This window comes from Callorhinchus milii, unplaced genomic scaffold, assembly GCF_018977255.1.
Source record: "Callorhinchus milii isolate IMCB2004 unplaced genomic scaffold, IMCB_Cmil_1.0 Scaffold1, whole genome shotgun sequence".
Lineage (NCBI taxonomy): Eukaryota > Metazoa > Chordata > Chondrichthyes > Chimaeriformes > Callorhinchidae > Callorhinchus > Callorhinchus milii.
In genome coordinates, this window is record NW_024704742.1 from 92,838,147 (window position 1) to 92,860,590 (window position 22,444).

At 40.3% G+C, this 22,444-nt stretch overlaps 1 protein-coding gene across 1 annotated transcript in view; it reads left to right on the top strand.

The window, feature by feature from the left end:
* Window positions 1-1,443: 1,443 nt before the first annotated feature.
* LOC103182842 (SHC (Src homology 2 domain containing) transforming protein 3) overlaps window positions 1,444-22,444 on the top strand; it is a 50,182-nt gene continuing 29,181 nt past the window's right edge. The window contains exon 1 of the mRNA XM_042346843.1: window positions 1,444-2,090. Coding sequence (XP_042202777.1) covers window positions 1,554-2,090 — 537 coding nt within the window. The 5' untranslated portion in view covers window positions 1,444-1,553. The remainder of the gene's footprint in view (window positions 2,091-22,444) is intronic.

Sequence of the window (22,444 nt, forward strand, 5' to 3'; positions counted from 1 at the left end):
TGTTATTTAATTAATCATGCTCTATTGATAGGAAACCAAATTTATGCTGCTGAATTGTAGTAAGTAGCTTATCTTATTAACATGAGAAAACCGTACCTGTATAAAAAATGGAAGATTCCACTATTCAGAAATCCTATCCTGAATGAATCATCCAGGTTCTTTGTTATTGGATAAAGCCATTAGCACCCAAGGGATCGCTTGGCAGATGCAGTAAGGCCCTATTTCATTCATAGAATTATTGGTAGGCTCGCTTACCATTTCATTCAAATAAATATAAATGGTTTGAAGCATCACTTTCCTACAGGATGATGAATTGCTTATTTCTTCTGTGTGTGTATATGTCTGTGTGTGTGTATATGTATGTGAGAATGTGCACATTATAATAAAACCAAATTCTTTCTTCAATGAAATGTGTGGACGCTGAGTTAAGACGCTGAGAAATCAATGCAGTGCAGATTATGAATGAGACGAACAGTGCGTTCCATTTATTAATGCTTTTTTCTTTTCAGAAGCCATGGAATCTGCCCCTAAAATGGTGGGTAAAGAAAAGCTTTATTCATTTCTGCTTTATGGATCTGACATTAGGAGTGCTCAGTTGATTTTACAAGAGGAACTGTATTAAAGGGGAAACACCGAGGTTACTGCAATGCCTGATTTATTGTCGGCATTTTCAATTCTAAAAGTAAGAGCAGAATAAAAAGGAGCAAGGATGAAAACGCACAGCAGATGGATTTTATTTAAGCTTCCTATGCTCAGTTTAAAATGTTGGGTAGAGGACGTGGAATTTTTCTAATTAGAAGCAGATGGTTTCAATTGACGCTTTTACAACACATACATCTGCAAACATTATAGAAAGTTAAACTATTTTCTCCTGATTCCGGTCTGTAACAGTGTGGGATCATGATTTTGTGGATCGTAGATAGGATTAGAGTTACGTTGGATTTAATGTATTGTTTAATCCATACGGGCATATGCAGAGGTTTTCGAGACTTTACATTTTAGCTTCATGCAGCACGGTGAAAGACTGCCCGGTCTGCAGAAGGATGGTCTATCGCAGTGAAAATATCAAGTGGGAATGTTTCTGATGTAGATGAATTTGCTGGTGATTGGTGCTGTTTACTTTCTGGAAAAGAAAAATTCCACGGCTTTGAGTGAAAATGTCCTTCTATCGAGATTTGAAGATTTGAAGGGGAAATTTGAAAATTGATTGGTTCTAGTGTGCTGTAAGTGGGTGGATGGTTTTGCAACAGGAAGTGATTTGCAGTGTTCAGTGAGCCTTTTGTTGAAAAGGGTCTTCTCATTTGTGTGAGTCATGCTTTTGCTGCGAGCAGCTTGGCAGCTCTAAGCAGGACGGTGATCTCTGCCTTAGCAAAGTACTACTACGCCAGGCCTTTACCTCTGCACTTAAGAGACATTTATTTCTGTGAGCATTTGTTTGCCTGGGTTTCTCAGATGGATTTTGGTGCTATGAGGGGTCTGCTATGGTAGGACAAGTGCACACTAGGTTGGCATCAGATGTGGATGTACATATGCAGAAACGCAGATAGAAGGGGATGCTTCAACGTACAAAGTACAACCGTTTCAGGAATGAATCCGTGACATCATTCGATGATCTTATACACAATTTGTCAATGAATGCCAAGGTCTCGACTGTTACCACGACGTCCGGTTCTCCTTCGTACCCAACCTCGTCGGAGGTGCTCCGCAAGGACCCGGAGGATGGGCCCACAGCTCTCTGCACCTTCATCCAAAAAATGTCCCATTTGAAATTCGCCAACACAGGCAGCCTGTTGGGCATCAAAAATTTCTCCTCTGCAGTGAAAGACCTTGCAGCTTCTAAACTGCAAGGAGGTTCAAGCACTCCAAGCTCAGTTGGAGCAGCAGTAGATGCATGTAACCCTGTCTCTACCACTCCATGTTCCCAGCAGGACATGAACAAGATGAGCACGGGCAAGAGGGTCAAGGTAGAAGAGATTCACCTAAGTGGAGAGGACTGGAATCAGAGTGGCAGCTTTGTCAATAAACCCTCACGGGGATGGCTTCACTCTAATGAGAAAATCCTGGGATCTGGTGTGACGTACGTTCTAAAGGTTGGTTGCTTTTTTATAACAAAAATCTCCCTTTTCATCAATTAAAAAAAATCCTATTCAAAATTGACACATGCGTGATTAACAATGATTAAAAACAAAGTGGTCTGTGTTCTTACCTCTCCAGTATGTATCCTCCGACCTGGCTCTTGTAAAGAAAACGTATGTTTATCAAGCCTCTTAACAAACCTGCATGTCTGGTTGAATTAAAGAAAATCTTTTTGTACACTATCTAGTCATCTGGAACGTTTACTGTAGTTATCACTTAAAGAGTCAGGTTATAATTGATTTCCTTGAAATGTTTTATGATATTTAATTAATCTTTCTGTGCATTGATGTAGTCAAATATGCTTGAGCTGTTTCTAATATTTGTTCAAATGTTGCAGTACAAAATAAAAGCATTGGCTGTTTGTTTAGCTGGGAAGCTGTTTCTTGGTACGAAGCCCCTATTTAGGTTTACACCTTCTGTTTCCTGATTTTCTTGAGCTGAAAATGTGTATTTTCATCACTGATGTGTTGCGTGAACTCAAATTTTGTTTTCCGCATGTCACTACATAAATGAGCTATCCCCAGAATAGAACAATTGAAATATTAACACCAAATAATGTAACCAACGAGGAGAACCTACAAAGTAGATTTCATGTGATGCTCCAAGCCCTACTGAAATGCTTGTTCCCAGAGTAAAGAGGTGCAAAAAGGGTTATGATAGATGTAAAAGATTTAGACGACAGTGGGATCCTATAGCATTTAATGGTTGTGATAGATTGAACACAGCTCATAACTAGTCTTGGATACAACTGGGATAGCAGGGCAGAAACATTCAGAGACATGGGGAAAAGACACTTATATTAGGAACTGTAGAAATCTGCTTATATCTTTACAAGGTGGCACATTTTAATATTTCCTCAAAGACATATATGAGAATTGAAATGTTGGCAATTTCTTAAAAAGCAAAATCTTATGTTAATAACTAAGGGAAATCTTCATAAAAACATTGATCCCCGAAAGCGCAAAGGTCCTATAACTTCATTACTTTGTCTGTAGTTTTTAAAACACAGGATTTCTCTCACTGATAAAACCACGGGGCATGGCTCTTTAATTTACTGATGGTGATCTGCATTATCTCTCCCCGATGCTACATTCAAAACAGCAGTTTTCGCATCAGATGGTATTAGAAGCTGTATTTGTACATAATTTAAATCTATTGGATATGCTTTTCAGGATCACCGAGCAATATTTTTTAGTTCACAAATTCGATCGCAGCATGTGAAGTGCAAGATATGTGTGTGCACTCCATAACAGAGAATGTCAGCCTCAGTGTATGTGGTCAATGTATGTTTTGTCTGAATTTATGTTTTGCCTGAGGGACTGTCATACTGGGGGGAGGGGGAGCGTTGACTACATTTTAATGCGTATACAGTACTACAATGGTTTCATGTAAAATATGCAATTAGTTTATTGACAATTAATTATTCCAAAAGTTAACTTTTTTAAATAGTTGTTTACATTTGGAAGTACTTCTTTTGCGACTGGGACTTTTCTTCTCTGGCACCCACCCAACACCATGTTACTGTTTCAGGATCTCTGTGGAGTTAGTTAGGAAAGTGTCGTTCCTTTATCCTTAGAAATCACCATTGTTAGACTGCAAATCAGTACACACGCAATGTATACACACTGACAAAACATCTCTGAGGTTCCTAGCGGCTATTTATTGAGCCAATCTGCCCTCTTGCTAGGAGCATTATTTTAATTAGTGCTTTATGTTCTCTCTGCATTCACTCTGCATTCACCAGTGAAACGAACAATGACCCTTCGCAGAAACGGATCAAACTCCTTCCACTGCTTTTCCCTGTGACTGCAGCCTCTCAACCTTTGTGCATTATCAGATTGCGACCTGGTTTTGAAAATTAATGCAAGGATCCGGATGCCTATGATGGAGGATTTGAGGCTCTCTTTAAAAGATGACTTTTATATCATTCCATAGACTTTAATATCTGGCTTAAATTTAGAAATTCTTTAAGTAGTGAATACAAATTACATGGAGGTGCTGCAGACAGATTTCCCCACCTGTCCATCTGTACGTTTCCCCACCCACCCTCCCCCGTCACTAGTACTGTTCTAATGGCTGATGTCCATTAATAGAGGTCATGTATTGGTTGCAAGGCTCACCAATTAGCAGGATAGCAATTTTACAATGAGTATTTACTTTTAACAAAAAGCCTCCATCCACCAATCGTTAATCAATGTCGGGGCAGAGCTAGGAGAGTGCTGAGCTAAGCGGCATCGTTCAGATGGATTCATCTGCCTTCCAGGTCAACCTTAAAGATTCTGTGACACTATTTGAAAAGAGTACAGAATAGCATTTCTCCCAGTTTGGAACAACAATCCGCGGTATAGAATTGGTGATTCTCTTAATAGCTGTTGGTGGGCACATTGCTGTATGCAAATTAGTTGCCTACAAATATACAGTCACTAGACTTTACAGAAAAACCTTGATGTGCTTTGAGACATTCTTGACATTACGGACAAGTCAAAAGGACGAAAGGCGAATGTGTAACTTGGTTTCATGAGCATCAACAGTGTTGGGCGAGGGCGAAGGGGTCTTCGGACACATCTATGTTCAATATTTAAGGAATTTTACATTTCGACTGCAAATTAGATCTTGAATCTAGAACTCTGCCCTCTTGTACTATATGATTCTTGCTCTAGATTCAGGCAGGCGTATTTCATCAACAAAATATACAGTCAATCTGATTTAGAGTAAATCCTGTGAAGCACTTTGAGACATTTTGACGACCTGATAATGGGCAATATCAAATGCAAGGATTATTATGAGTATTATTATTATCAGCACATTTGATGTTTTAGATATTTGATTATTATACTTTTCTTATTGAGTGAGACACTGTCCGGCGTGGAGGGCGCTATATAAATCCAAGTTGTTGTTGATACCCCAAAGTGGACAGCAAAGCCTGTTGCTGCATTAACAATATGTTAAAGTCACATATATTAATCCAGCACAGGCTGGGCACAGAAACGAATGAGAATTAGAAAAGGTTTCTTACCTCATGGCTTTGTTTGTTTAATATTTTGTATTCTAAGGATAATTATTGGTACCTCAGAACATCTGTGTTTTTTTCTGAGCTCATTTTAGTCTCTAAAATGAATACAGGGCAGTTCATTGCACTGAACAGATCAATTCCTGTTTGTTGCAGAGTGAGGTATTTTGTTGCAGCTTCAAATAAGTAAATAATGGATTTGTTTTGAGAAATTCTTGAATAGGGATTTAATAAAGAGAGATGGACAGAATCAACTGTGGCTGATGTGTGTAATTAAATTGTACTATCTCCTCAGTGGATCAATACTCTGGCTGTCTCTTCGTGTGTAAGAAATAGATGGTGGCAGGTTCAGCTTCAATCTTACATCTCATCCAATGTTGTAAAGTTTGTTGGAGTTTGCAAAGATGGCCATTCTGGGGGGATGGGGGGGGGGGGGTGAGGTGAGAGGAGTTATCTTGGAGTTAAGCTGGCTCCAGGTTGATGTGTTTAGCAATGGAATACAGAATTGAGCCAGCCCTCGGTGGTTGGTTCTCTTGCTAGTCCGGTTCCTGAGCCAAGCAGGTCAGCAGTATTCCAGGCACTGCTGATGGCAGTGAAGCCAACCTGGCCTAACAGCAGGACTTGGAGGGGCAAACCTGTCACTAGGAGCAGGGGTTCTTCCCACTCTGTTCCTGTTGGTTAAACACCAGCATTACCCCAACGCACACTCCGGGATCCCCAAGCCTCGGCTTTTGCCAACCTGTGTCCAGTACTCTCCCGATTTAAATAAGCAGGGTGTGTCCCTCCAGCGAGAGAGTGAGCATTCCATTCCAGATGCAGAGAAATTTCCATGTGTAAGTGGCATATGTATGTTGCACTCTCAGTCTGGTTTGGATACTCATAAGCAAGGATTGACTGTGCTTGTCTATTCAATTCTGGCAAAAGTACGATTTTATTTTTCATGATGTATTTGATTTTGTTCAAAAATTCCCAAGCTCGAATAATGTGAACATATTGAGGCTGTGAAAAATATTGGCCATTCAGCACATAAAATGCTTTGAGACATCCTCACGATGTGAAAAGGCACTGCGTACTTGTAAATTACTGTATCACGATACCGCATAATACAGCATCACAAACTGCAAGTATCGAAACCCAACAAGAAACAAATAGGAAAAAGGATCAGAGTACTTCATGGTGTCTGTGTCAGGTGCTGAGCAAGGGAAGAGTTGGAGGTGTGGGGGTGACTGTGGTTTCAGTCAATCAGGTAGATTTTTAGGTGAGATTTAAAGATCGATAGAAAGGAGTCAAGGGAGGGAGTTGAAAAAGGATGAGAACATAGTTGCTAAAAACTGGGTTACATTCTGAATGAAAACTGCTCTACTGATGGGTCTTCAAGGTTAGCTGTAGTCAGGTGAACAGGTCAATTGGTCTACAAATGCAGTCGCTACACCGGACAGCAATTCTATATGAAGTGCTTTGAAACATTTTGACATTATTGATCTTATATTAAGTACAAGGATTGTTATTGTATAAATGTTCCAGCTTGTCCTTCCATCATTTTAACCCAGTGGAAATTCTGACAGTGAATTCATCCAGTTTTACGGTTGCGCTAAAAAAATAAACTAACCATTTCCTAACATGTGAAATGAAAAACAAATGACTGAATAACAGTTGAGAAGAAATTGAAAGAAAACACAGCGTTATTCCCTCCCAAATTCTACTACTACTAATAATAATCCTTGCATTTGATATAATGCCTTATCACATCTTCGAGACATCTCAAAGTGCTTCACAGAATATACTGTAAAGTGAATTGACTTTAGATTTTGTGGGCGAAACGCAGCAGCCAATTGCCCATAGCAGTGTCGCGAAAATAGTGGTAGATATTATATGTTACTGATTTGGGGTAAGGATCACTTTACGAATGATGTCCTAGTTCAGAAATGCAGTGCTGTTCGTCATGGTCTCTTCAAGTACGGTATATTGGAATAGCCCTGCTAGTTTGCCTGGTGCTGTATTAATGGTTAATTTACCACAACTCAGTGAGCCTTTATATCTCCCTGTGGGTTTATTTCAGGAATTGATGGGAAGCATTTATTCATTTTTATTTTGTCTATTGCTATTTTTCCCTGAGCTCTTGGGCAGTTTTTGGCAGGCATGCGTGTCTAATCTCCCTCAAAGTCTCATGTGATATGTGCGTCCAAATCTCCTGCTGATCCAGTGTGTATCTGTTTGTCAGAATGCTCATTAACACTGTTTCTCTAGTAAATAAAAGAGACCATTTCTCTGGTGGTCTAACAGCATGAAAATGTTCCATTTCCTAGGTGGTCTAACTTGACATGCCCACTGAGGATCTGGTGGACATGTGCCAAATCTCATTGTTCAAATGTTTCCCTGGTTATTGGAGGGATTGCACAAGAGTACAATCTCTTGTGGGTACATAGATGACCTTTTTTGAGTATGGCAGAATAAGCACGGCTATTCTACCATGGGATACCCTGATTGATACCCTACCATCCTAAAATTGGGTTTCAAAAAACATCTAAGAGGCCCAAAATTTCACTCAATCTTAGCCCCAAGATAATTTTGACTTCAAATACACAGTCACTATACTTCACAATGGAGTCTCGTAGTGTATTGGTTGGAGCACTCACCTTTCAAGTGAGAGGACCTGGGTTTGATTCCCGGGTGGAAGAAACCATAGGCAAGTTTCTTTACTCCACACGCTTCTGTTTATCTAGCAGTAAGTAGGAATCCTGTTGTTAATTGATTGGCAGATCGCTTTCTGGGAGTAATATTCACTTCAAAATAAAATAATAATAATTTGATCATTCAAACCATGACTGTTTTGGGGCTACTGTTGTGTGCAATTGACTGCCGCGTTTTGCCCACAAAATACAGTCAAGTCACTTTACAGTATATTCTGTGAAGCACTTTGAGACGTCTCAATCATGTGATAAGGTGCTATATCAAAAGCAAGTATTAGAATTATTCATAGTAAAATCCTTTAAAGTACTTTGAGACATCTTGACGACGTGGTTAAAGGCCTATACCAAATCCAAGGATTAAAGGATTTTGTCTTCATTTTAAGATAGCAAAGAGCAGAGGAAAATTCTTAAATTCCTCCCCATTTTGGAAGCTGAAACTACAGAAAACCAGCTTCCAAATTGAGATGAATCAGTGGGAAGAAAATAATTGTGCATTTTTTTAAAGTAATTTTAATTTATTTGTTTCATTTTAATAGACAAACATTTTAAAGAGGAAAATAGAAGTGCTGCAAATATGTCCAACTGTAAAGAACAGGGAATTCACATTGGAGAACATGGGATAGTGAATTTACAATACAATTTACTTTCATATACTATCAGATGGACAGCTCAAAGTGTTTAAAGCCTACAAATGAGAAAGATCTTACAATTAATGAAGAGTTCACATCTGTGTTTAACACAGCACCGGCCACTATTCTCCGTAACATCCTAATACATAAACATATAAACTAGTTTTATATGTATTTGAAAATACCGCTTTTAAATCACTGACATCATACATCACTGACATTTATATCACTGACATCATCAACCTGTCCCTCTCCTCTGGCTCTGTCCCCATTCCATTAAAAACTGCCATCATCACGCCCACCCTGAAAAAACCCTCCCTTGATGCGTCGCAGCTATCAAGCTACCGGCCCATCTCCAACCTCCCCTTTCTCTCCAAGGTCTTGGAAAGAGTTGTCGCCTCCCAACTGCGCTCTTTCCTTTCCACCCATTCTCTTTTTGAACCCCTTCAGTCAGGTTTCCGTGCTGCCCATAGCACAGAAACTGCCCTGGTCAAGGTCACCAATGATATCCTGACCATCTGTGACCAGGGCTCCCTCTGTCTCCTCGTCCTCCTCGACCTATCGGCAGCATTCGATACGGTCGACCACGCTATCCTACTCCACCGCTTGTCCTCCCACCTCAACCTTCAAGGCACTGTCCTTGAATGGTTTAGGTCGTACCTTTCTCACCGTCTTCACTTTGTCTCAACGAATGGCTTCTCCTCCACCCCCCGTACTGTCTCATGTGGTGTCCCTCAGGGCTCTGTCCTCGGTCCCCTCCTCTTCACCCTCTATATGCTCCCCTCGGTGACATCATCCGCAGACATGGAGTTAACTTCCACATGTATGCGGATGACACCCAACTCTACCTTTCCTCCTCTACTCTCAACTCCACGACCACCGATGTCCTGACAGTCTGCCTGTCCGACATCGAGTCCTGGACGAGAGACAACTTTCTTCAGCTCAACGTGCGAAAAACCGAGGCCCTCCTGATTGGCTCACGTCAGCGCCTCCGCACCTCAGGCGCTGACACCATCAGCATCCAAGGCTGCACTCTCCACCTCTCAAAGCCAGTCAGGAACCTCGGCGTTTTGTTCGACCCTGAGCTGTCCTTTCTCCCTCACATCCGCACCACAACTGGCACCGCCTTCCATCACCTTCGGAACATCGCCAGATTACGGCACTACCTCACCCCTCACGCTGCTGAAACCCTGGTCCACGCCTTTGTCACCTCAAGGCTGGACTATGGGAACTCTCTCCTCGCCGGCCTTCCCGCCACCTCCCTCCACAAGCTGCAGGTCATTCAGAACTCTGCAGCTCGTGTACTGTCCCGCACCAGGACCACATCACTCCCACCCTCGCTCGCCTCCACTGGCTCCCCATCCCCCAGAGGATTGATTTCAAGATCCTCATCCTCACCTACAAGGCCATTCACGGCCTTGCTCCCTCCTACCTCTCCAACCTACTATCCCCCTACCTACCTGCCCGTACCCTCCGTTCCTCTGGCTCCGGTCTGCTCCACGTCCCCCGCCCCAACCGCCCTACCATCGGTGGTCGGGCCTTCAGCCTCTCAGCCCCCAGGCTCTGGAACTCCATCCCCCAGTGCCTTCGCCTTGCTTCCTCCCTTTCCTCCTTCAAGGCCGGTCTCAAAACCTTTCTCTTTGACCGTGCCTTCAGCTCCCCTCTCGACTCTCTTCCCCTCCTCGCTCCCTCCCTTCCCTCCCCTCACCCTGACCATTTCCCCCCTCCTTGCTCCCTCCCTTCCCTCACCCTGACCATTTCCCCCCTGCTCGGGTCATGACCCAACTGTGCAGCGCCTTGGGACGTCCTCCTGACGTGAAAGGCGCTTTATAAATGGAATGTTGTTGTTGTTGTTGTTGTTAAATCTTTTGAAATCAATGCTGAAAGGAGTTACGCTGTTCTGGACTAGAAAGTACAGGAATGACTGTCAAGTGTCGTGACCACTCTTGCAGACTAACACAACAAATATTTTGCACACATCAAGATCTCTAAAAAGCCATGAAATGAATGATCGATTGGCCCAGACACTGGCATAAATTCCCTTCACTATTTGAATAGTGCCTTGGAATCTTTTATGTCCATCTTAGATCTCAGTTTAAAGTTTCATCCTAATAATGGTACCTCCCCCACTACTGACACCAGTGGGTTAGACACAGGAAGCCCTTTACCTGCTCCATGTTATCATGTTATAGTCAATAATGTGTGTATACTCATTACTCTCTCCTGTTACACTGTGTGACTGTCTCTCTTTCTCTACTCTGTGACTCCCATTATACACTATGTGACTATCTTTCTTTCTACTCTGTGACTCTCACTCTCCTGTTACGTTCTGTAACTCTCACTCCCTCTTTCCATTATACTGTTTATACACAAAATGTATCAAGAGATAAATGTATAATCCCTTAAAAAGAAATAGTCACTCAATCCACGATTGTTTGTGGGACACTGCTGTATGTAATTGGCTGTTGCGTTTTGCCCACAAAACACAGTCAATTCACTTTACAGTGTATCCTGTGAAGCGCTTTGAGACATCTTGAAGAGTGATAAGGTGCTATATCAAATGCAAGGATTTATATTATATTACTGTAGTTGAATATCAGCATAAACTGTAAACTAAAGCTCAAGATGTAGGATTTGAACCTACAACCCTCTAACTTAGATCTGGGAGTTCTACCTGACTGAACCAAGCTGACACTTTCAGGAGAGCCAGTATCGCAATGTCAAATGTTTTACTGTTACATCCCTCCGCCCCCCCAAAAAAATCCTTCAGTCTGAATTGGAATTGGGCCATGCACTTGTGTGTAACATCTTTCAAAGCTTCTTTCAGGAAGTTGTTGATTTGCAATACTGCGGTATAAATGCAACCGGTGTGAATCGATTTGGACTGCTGAAAAATTATCCTTTTAGAGTTTTTGGGTAACCCAATGGATAGTCATGTGATTGTCTTTGTAATGGCATTTAAAAACAAACTAACATTGATCAATGGAGAACTGAGAATGTACTTAATTGCTGTGTGCAGTGCTCTCTGCTGCCCTGGGCAAGAACGATTGGGAGTGGAAAGTGAAAATTCTGCTTGCCAACTCCAAGTCACTCTACTACTGGAAGTAATGCTGCTTTGTGTCCAGCAACTTACACCAAACATTAAATTGACAGGGAATCTGAGTCAAAATTGCTGCTGGATCTCAAACTCCTCAGGTGTTTACCCAGTCTCAGTTTGCCATGGAACAAGATACATGCCCACCACTGGACTAGAGTTGCGCAATCAAAATCATCCCAATCAATACAACAACAATAACAACAACCTGCATTTATGTAGTAGCCCTCACATAGGGTAGCTTTGGAGCACATCACAAAGACAGGTCAGATGGCACGCAAGTGAGAGGTGGAGGAGGCAAGTGGGAAATTACCATAGGTGCAGTTGAAGAGCAACAATATTTTGGTGGAATTTAAAGACCGGTAGAAAATTACTACTAGAGATTTAGAGTATGTGCATCACAAGAAGATACAGTAAATCCTCCAAAGCACTTTGAGACATTTCCATGTTATATCAAATCCAAGGGTTATTATTAATGTTTGACTGACGCAATATTTGCCATCTGACACATTTTCATTCTGAACTGTTTTTATCTTGTATATCTGTGGTTAAAATATTACACAAACTTGACTGACTGATGGGAAATAAATATCTTTGACTGTTGATCCAAATAGATAATTTCCACTCAACTATACTACAGGCAGCTAACACCGAAAATTCGTGCAATGTTTGACAGTGTTGTTGAAAACATTGCTTTGGTCAGCTGGGTGTTTGATACATAAGGAATACTTATGCATCCAAAGCAGACTGAGAGTTCGAAGTATGTCACCTGCACATGGAAATCTGTGTGTCTGGAATGGAATGTGCCCTCTCTCTGTGTGACAAATTCCAAAGAGTGCACATCCATGATTGCCTGTTTGAACCCCTGCATACATCAGTTTTACTGTGGAGTGTTGTATAACACTACAGTGCAGTGCTCTCTGCATTTTCTGTTCCAAACCCTGAAGAGCAGAGTGCACAGTACAAACTTTACATTGCTTCTACAGGCAAACCATCTTTGAACAATGGATGATATTTAACTTTTGTTAACTCATTTTCCTCTCTCCATGGATGCTGCCTGACAAGCTGCGTGTTCCCAATAACTTCTGTGTTTATATTTCACTCTTGTTAGTTGTTAAGGACTTTAGAATATAAATTAGAATAGCAGAAATCTGGCTGCTCAAGGACCGAATTTAGAAAATTTCCAAAATTCTGCCTGCTTCAGTTTAAAGATAATGGTCTTCAGGCGCATATTGGCTCAATTACCAAACATGTTGAAGTCCTAGGTTTCTTCTGCCCAAGTTTGTAATCAGACAGGAAAATACAATGTGAATGATTTAATGGTCTCATAATGAGAAGTTAACAAAAACATTTCAGTATGTATAACAAGCAAAATGTGCCCAGGCAGGAGGGACATACTGAATAAATGACTAGGATAACAGACAGAAAATAATACTTTTTATTTTACTTTTAAGCTTTCATTTATCCTTATTCTACCAGTGAGTAGCTTTTTTTAAAACATTTTTTATTAAATATATATAATTGCAAAAATATTGCACTCAGACTGGCTTGTCTGCTACCTCTACAGTTATAATAATAATAATAGTTACATTTGATATAGCGCCTTATCACATTATTGAGACGTCTCAAAGTGCTTCACAGATTATATAGTTGTACTGGATTATGTACACTGATTGATATACCTGGGAGGGTATTGCATCAGACTGCAGCAAGGTATCACATAGGGAGACCCTGTCATTGTGGGTTCCACAAGGTGTTAGAAATACAGATACAGTCAATTTGTGGTGTCACATGGTGTTAGAGATGCAATCAATCTGGTGGGGAATGGATGGGTCAGAGAGACGAGCAATAGCTTCTTCTCATGTTGGTAAGATTCTTAGGGCTCCAATTTGACGTCCTTGTATATCAGAATACACTGCTTGCAGTGGAAACAATTCTTCATCAATGGCGCATTTTTAGTCAGAGAGCATGTTTGAATTGTAGATTTTAGCAAGGCTAAAAATAATAAGCCGATTTCTTGTTAATTTCTAGACTTTGCAACGCGTCAAGATGAAATTGGAACAATGATTTCTGAAGTCCAGATTTTATCTGGAGTTTGCCTTCTGCAGTTTCCAACAGATTAGATTTAGTCTGGTGCAGGAAGTGGCAGTATGACTTCTGTTGCCAGACATAACATTAATGCTGATGCATCTTCTGTGAGGCTCATACAAGAATCCTTTTTGAACTGTACATGAGAACACTAAAGGAACGGCACTGGTCAGCACCAAACTATAATATAATATATAAACTATATATATATAAACTGGGTCTATATATATAAACCCACCAACTAAACTAAACTAAACTGGGTCTATAAACATGCTCGAGGCATGTTTACTTACTACTGTGTTGCAGATGAACCTAAAAGTAATATTTTACAAAATAGGTTTCTGAATCAACACTGACATTCTTGAACTTTTATCACCAATGAGTAGGTAAAACTGCTCTATCTAAGATTCCATACTGCTCATTTGCAAACACAGGTTCTGATGTTTATTATGTATCAAATACAGTTGGAATGGCTTCCATACAAAACAGTTTCTGTAAACACATACAGTTATTAGGGTTGAATGATTTTCCTATAAAAGGTCATGTTTTCTTCCAGTTTAATGTGTACATTCTGTAACTCTGACTGCAAAAGATATTTCTCATATTATAAAATGGATTGTATGGAACATGGCAGTTATTTAGATATTGGCAATATACAGTTTATATTAGGGTTTATGATAGTAACCTTTGTATTTGATCTTTGTATCACATCGTTGAGACATCTAAAGGTCATTCACAGGATTTTATTGTTCAGTGTAATGACTGTGTATTTGTTGGCGAACGTGGCAGGCAATTTTAACACAGCGATGTTGCACAAACAGCCATGAAGTGAATGACCAATTTTCTTTGGTGGATTGTTCGTCAGGACACTAGGGGAAACTCCCTTCTCTTTTCGAATAGTGCCATGGAGTCTTTAATATCACTTGAATAAGCAGACAGGACTTCTGTTTAACATCTCATCCCAAGGATGGCACTTCTGACAATGCAGCACACCCCCTTCACTGCATTGGAGTGTCACCTCAGGCTGTGTGAGTTCAAGTCTCAATGTGGGGCTCAAACCGACAACCTTCTGAATCAAAGGAGAAGTGGATCAACTGCGCCAGGCTGACACCTGCCTCTTATTAAAAGCAAACATTTCCCTGGCAAGTTTTATTTTATTGTTTTAAAATATTGTGCCTTTATGAGTTGGTGTAATTATGGTAAGAAAATAGCTCGAAACTATTGTCGTTTGTTGTTTTGCGGAAAGATTCTTGTTATAACTTATGGAATGCTGCTTATTTCCAGATTTTTAAAAAATATATGAATGCTCAGTAAAGATGATTGTCTGTTGATTAAATTAGTATATTCTTTTCATTGGTTGCTAATTTGGTGTTCTTGGTTCGGTCCATAGCACTCATGCCTCTGAGTCAGAAGGTTGTGAGTTCAAGTGCCACATCATGACTTTGAGCACCAGTCTTGGCTGAAACTCCAATACAGTGCTGAGGAATGTTGCACTGTCAGAGCTGCTGTCCTTTGGAATGAGACATTAATCAAAGTCCCATTTGCCTGTTCAGACTGATGTTAAAGTTCCCATAGCACTAATTGAAAAGAGAACGGAATTTCTCCTGGTGTCCTGGCCAGCAATCCTCCAGCAAATAGTCATTCACTTCATAATAATTATAAAAATAATCCAAAATAAATTAAAAAATAAAAATAACGACAAAGCGATTTTCATGTCAACAGGATATCTCAAAGCTCTTCGCAGGATACACAGTACTGTAAAGTGTAACTTTACACTGTATTTTGTAGGCATAACCTGGTTGTTTGTGGGACCTTGTTGAAAGCTATACCTGTTTAGAAGCACATGATGTACATCTGTTTACATATGGAGTACAAAACTTACAAAGTATAATTAATAAGCAGACAACCGCAAGTGGTTGTTTTTAAATCTCCTAAAGGCTTCATTAGTAAATTATGTTATGAACTGGGATTAACGTGGCAAATGAAGTTGTAACTGCCCACTGATGTTATTGTTTTTAGAGCCATCTTATGTGGAGGGGTTACGAACAATTAGGCTTTTTAATGGAAAATCCATTAAAAACAATCAGCTAACTAACATCATCAAACTGGAGGTGAAGGACTTTCAAATCTTTAAAAATGGTTCAAATTGACACTCAATGTAAGAAATTTCCAAAATTCTGTATTATCTTAATTTTTAATACACTGAACTTAAGGCTAAGGCCAGCTAGATTTTGTACCTCTGATAATACCTATTTGTTTTTTACTCTGCTCTGATGGGATCTTTGTTCTTCACGAATTTCGCACAGCAAAATCAACAAAGCCATGAAGTGAACAACAAGAGTTTTATCTGGAGAGATTGTTGGGCAGGATACCAGAAAAAACTCCATTCTCATTTTACTTGTGCTATGGAATCTTTAACGTCCACCTGAACAGGCAGACGAGACCTCAGATTAAGTGCTTCAGCTGAAAGACGGAACCTCCAAAAATGCAACGTTTTCCCAATACTTCATTGAAATGTTAGCCTGGATTTTGAGCTGAAAGTCCTAACATGGGGCTTAAGCCCACAACGGTTTTATTCAGAGGTGCACGTGAACCATGCTGACACATGGCAGTATGTAGGTTGTGGTCTCCATATTAAAGTGAAAGTAGGTCTCATACACTGAGCAGTATGCTTTACAATAAGGCTCGTTAATAAGAACAACCACTCTGTATCTGAATATTTTTTCCTACCCATGTTAGTTAGTGAGCCAGTCCCAGAACTCACTCACTTTATACCTGAATTCAGATTGGGAAAACCAGATATCAAACCCTCCAAGACTGAGTCCAAACTTAATTCATCCAAGTTCTCATCTCTTGTGATCAGGCTGTTTCTGTATTCTCTCTTTGTTACGTAGTTTCCACTGTTTTTTTTACATGAATGGTGCTATGCAAATGTAAATTGTATGCAGCCTAGAATCATTGAAACAGATCCTCTCTGCATTTCATGAACCTTGCATGCCTATTTCATAGGGAAAGTGCTTGTTACTTGTCAGTATGCTTGCTGATGCTTGTGATTAGCATTGATTGTGTGAAGTCCTCTTGTTTGTAACAATAATCCTACATGAGATAAATATCCTTTTCATAAATACACTGACAGTAATACTATTAATGCTCAACTCCAGGTAGCAAAGAACATGATGCAGTTCTGCATATTGTTCCCATGTGGAGGTTTGACTGGCATTGCATTTGATGGTTAAGAGCTTGACATGGTAAAAGTCGGCAGAGAGATAAGCTCTTAACATTGGAATTTAGCAACCTGCCTGACGTTACAATAACTGAGGGGAGGGGAGAAGGAATGAAGGAAGAATATCAGACAAGTGTCAGTTTTAAGCTTTATTTTTTACAGTATAAATGACTCTTCAGTTTTTATTTTACTGCATAATGTTGTCCATTGTGCTTAATTATTTCTGCTAATCTGTAGTAGTAAAATACAGTGCTTATAACAAATTGAAAATCTCAAATTTCTTTGTGAATATTTACTATCAAGGGTAGTGACTGTGTATGTGTTTACGAACATGTAGCCAATTTGAGCCTAGCAGTGCCCCTCAAACAGCCATGAAGTGAATAACCAATTCATCTGGAGGATTGTTGACCGGAACAGAAGGAGAGCACAGTATGCATTATCTCCTCTAAAAACAAAGAAGGCAAATATCCAATTTGTGTTTGGGTTAAATCACCACAGACACCATTGAATATGTAAAATAAAAATTGTTGCATTTGATATAACCCCTTTCACGTCACAACGACGTCTCAAAGGGCTTCACACAATTTACTGTAAATCGTTGTGACTGCATTTTGTAATTTCTGCACAACAGTATCTCAAATATACAACTAAAGTGAAAGTTTACCCCTCCACACACACATACAATTGCACATAAAAAATCTGACCTCAAACATAAACTATTGAATGCCCCAATGACAATTGATTTGTAACTTGCTTCTGGGAAAGATTCCATTCATCTATGAAGAATTCATGGAGTGGAGTGCTTTTAATCTTTTTAATTCATTTAAATGTCACAGCTGTGAAGTAACACTCGCATTCATTTGGCTTTGGAAATTAATGAGCAGGACAATATTTTCCAGACCCTTTCATCACATGGTGGAAGCATAAAGCTGTTGCTGAGTTTTCATCTGTTTATTATTTTATGCTCTGTTTTGGGCGCCTTTTCTCCTTTCCCCATTTCTACTGTTTTTTTCCTAAACGCTGTGACTCGTGGCCAAGCTGGCACACTACAAGTGGCGAGAGCCTTCCAATACCTCGCCTGACCGATCGTTACAGCTGAGGTTGATCCTGACTTTCTGCTTCTCTGCTCCCACCCTTTGGAACTCTATCCCACAGTCCCTTCACCTTGCTCCCTCCCTTGCCTTCTTCAAGATCCGTCTCAAGATCCTCCTCTTTGATGGTGCTATCGGTCACCCTCCTACCCCTACCTCCCTGCTTCGCACCCCTCCTAAACTCAAACCCCAGCTTGGGTCCAAATCCCTGACTGTCCAGCTCCTTGGGACGTCCTCCTGGTGTGAAGGGTGCTATACAAATGTAATTTGTTGTTGTTGGATATATTTATCTCCAGATTTTGGGGATGCTTTGATCAGAAGTAGTGATTGCCCCGTCTTCCTCTTTTGTACCACATTCACTGAGTCATTGAGAGATCTCACCATATGGCCTCTGGTAACTGGGAGTATGCCAGGCCAACCAGCAGCAGCTCTGCTGCTACTGTTGTCTACTTCCAGAGCAAAGTTCCTGTCAGTCAACATGATGTACTTCAAGTTACCGGAAGGAGTCCCCATTTTGATGTTATCCGGAATCTCATTACGAATCACCACCACCAGCAACAACAAATTGCCTTTTTATAGTGTTTTTCGCATCAGGAGGTTGTCCCAAGGTGCTGAAGGTTGTCGCAAGACACTACGCTATAAACCTGAATTCTTTTTTAAAAGCTTTTTTTCTTCCCATTTCTTGAGTTTCCTGATTGGTCAAGAGCATAGGTAGACAACTGGGTCCGAAATGACACTGAGAAGTGGGTAAGAGCAGGACACGTATAAAGCATTTATTACACAACGAGGTGCTCTAACTACTAGGTTAATAGAGTATGTTAATATAGACTGGGGGTGGGGGGTGGAGATGCAGTCTGGAGAGCTGGAATTTCCAGCTAAGTGGAATTACAATTACTGCAGTGGTATTTGCCAGCTTTTTTTGATGTTGGCCTTTCTTCATCGGCAATAAATGCTGGTAAATCCTGGTTCCGGCATTGTAACTGCTTGAATCCCAAGCAGAAAATAGCAAATAAGATGTCTTCTGATCGCAGGATTCAAACTGAGTCAAAGCTGATATCCCTGGGCACTGAAGGCCAGCGAGCGGGGGCTGTGCTGGGAGAGGTGGGCTGGCCACAGTCTAACCACTATCCATACACTGGCCTAGGTTAAAAGATGTTTCGCTTTTAGTCCGGCTTTGTATGAATTCCGGATTCCCGGTGCCTAGTAATATTGTAGATTGTCATTGTTATTGTCAAATTTACTTCTTGATCTGTTCAGATTGTGTGCTTCCCCTCCAATGAGCAAGCATTAACTCCTAGGGCACTGATGATGTGATAAATCAGCAGCTCCTGTTCTGTTGTATGTCTGTTCTTTATCCCCCACTCGTCTCTGCTTCCCACCCATTAATAAAAGCCTCAGCATATTGATGTGTCTGCTCCAATTGGCAAGATCAATCTTTAAAGTTCTGACATTGATTGGCAGAAAAACTGGCCTTTGGAGCTAAGAAAAAGAGCAGAAATAACAGTTTAAAACTTTTTAAAACATTTAGTAACAGGGCATTGAAATTACAGAAGTAAAGAAACTCATGACAACTTTGAAGCCTTATATTGTAATATAATAATAATAATAAACCTTGTACTTGATATAACATCCGTAAAGGCAAAGTATCTCAAAGTGCTTCACATGATTTTCTGTAAAGTCTGTCTTACCCCATTGTGATTTTCTATTTCAGTGTCAAGAATGTATGAACTAGAATCCTTAACAAAATGTTTAGCTCTGGCAACACAGAATCCCCTGGAGCTTGCTGACAGCCTAAGAATTAAATCGTAGCCATATTGCTCCATTGTGCGATAAATTTATCACAGTACCCAGTTACATAGCTAATATCTTATACTAATAAAGATGAAGGGTCTGTCTGAGTATCTGACAATCACGCAATAACTGATTGACGTACAGACATGATTTGTACCTCATCGGAAAGGTCTTGCAACTGGCAGTGTCATGGGCATATTTTATTGTGGGGTGTGATCTCCTATCGTTGATGAGCTATATTAAATGCTTTATTGAAACCCCCAAATATGAGGCATGCATCGTATTCTGCAACTACATAGCGACAGAGGAAAGCACACCATCCATACATCTATATTCTGTAACAAATGTATGACACTTTTTCTGGTTGTCATGGGAGCTATGTGGGACAAACAGAGAGACTGAGAGAGATAGACTGAGATCGTGAGAGAGACAGAGAGAGAGTGGAAGAGAGAGACTGAGAGAGAGGGAGATTGTGAGAGAGAAAAGCGTGTTGACTGCGTGTTTTGTGAGAGAGACCGAGAAAGACTGAGAGAGAGCCTAAGAGAGAGAGCCTGAGCGAGAGAGAGACTGAGCTAGTGAGAGAGGCCAAGAGAGTGAGAGAGATTGTGAGAAAGAAAGATTGAGAAAGAGAGACTGAGAGAGAAACTAAGAGAGACTGAGATAGTGTGTGAGAGAGAGAGAGGGAGACTGGGAGAGAGAGGACAGAGGAAATATATTAAAGGAGTCCTCCCAAAAGGAGTCCTCCCACAGAGTCCTCCCAACTGAGTATAGATAAAGATGAAATGTCTGTCTGTGTGTGAATCTATACATCTATATTCCATATTGAATTCTTTGGTTGCAAGCGAAGCTGTAATGGATAGAGATAGTCATAAATAACAGAGTAAGATCATTTTGGCACCAATATTCAAAATGTATAACTTTTCAGTAGTAGATTCTGTTAAGGGACTACAAGAGGCCATTAGAATTTTTAGAAAGTGCATTAATCTAAGAGGATTACTTCAAGTGCGCAGTAAAGTTTGCCATTTACCCTTGACACAACCTTGGTACACTGCCATAGATCCCTAGAACAATGTCTTTCAGAGCCATACAGAAAAGAGCATTATAAAGAGGTCTGAAGTTAAACCGTCAAGAATCTCCAGTGAGTCATTCATGACTCACCCAGTAATTCTATAATTGAGTAATCTCTGTATTTCTAGAGAACAGATTGTAAAATTCATGACCGACAACTCTCTTTATAATGACTGTAATTCCAGGAGATTCATATGCATTAGATACAGAACCCTATAAATGAGGCAAGGTGTATATCTAAAATGTTTTTTTAAAAATGCGGGTGACAGAGGTTACAATTAGTATATTGGTAAGTGATTTATGGATTAATTCTGGGAAAGTTATAGGAAGGGTATGTAATACAGAGGATGTTTTATGAGGATTCTCTATTAATGGTGATGATGGTTTAAGTTTGATACATCGAGTGATGATGTGTCAAAACTCATGGTATGTCAGAGTATACATATTGAATAACAATGAATGGGAGTGAATGTACTTCAGAGAGCGGGTAGATAAGCTACTGTATTTAAACGGCACAGTCTTTATGGAAAGTGCTTAGTAAATGTTGTTTGTTTGTTGCCAAGCCCTCAGATGCAATAACGCAATCTCAGTCAAACACGTCATTGCACCATGAAAATGTCATTGCGGCAAAAATAATGTGAGGCTTTTCGACATCCTCTGGATGATGGCTCTCCAAATCCATGGAGTGTCAACCAACCAACACTGCAGTGCCGAACAGATGGTTGTGGGAAAATGGTGTTTTGCTCTCTGATCTTTTTTCCTGTTCTTTGGCAGCTTTTAGAAATCTCAATTATCACGTATTACGTGAGTTAAATTACAGCCATAATTAACACATCCTATCTTTTGGGTGAGACGTTAAACCAGGTTCCTTCTGCCTGTTCAGGTGGACATTAAAGATTATGTAGCAAAGGTTACTGAGTTTCTCCCAGTATCCTGGCCAATAATCCCCCAGACAAACTTGGTCATCCACCTCAGGGCTGTTTGTGGGTCATTGCTATGTGCAAATTGCTGCATTTGCCTACAAGTACAGTCACAGTTGCTGTGAAGTGCTTTGATTTTGATGACACGATAAGGTGCTACATCAAATGCAGGTTTTTTTTTTGTTATTCCAGCCCCTGCGTAAATATCACAAGTTAGACGCTAGAGGTTAGTTTCATTCATTGCACATAAATAACTTTTGAAAGTTGATGGCAACATCAAGATCACTACAGGAGGAGGAAGAGCTGAGGCCTGGAGCAGAAACTCCCTCATTAATCTTGCTGAAAGCAATCATTTCATCCAAAAGTTCTGCACATTATGAATTCTAACTCTATTGGATAGCGGTCGGGTTACAGCTAGGAATGCTATGGTGGTGCTGAGCCACTGCAGTGGGAGAGACAACAATTCACAATGCTGTATTGATTTTCTGATCATAACTAAAGCTGTCTTCGTATCTTTAAGCAACAGTTATTATCTGACTAAAATGAGACTCTTGGCTCATGCAGCTTAATTCAATGGTTTCTCCATAGTTTTGCAGTATTTCTGAAAGACTTTGACAGTTCACAGGACCTCTGTTACAGAAGTCGTTACCATCAGATTGTTGTTCCCACAGGTTACCATTACATACTTCTGGTTACTGGATGCA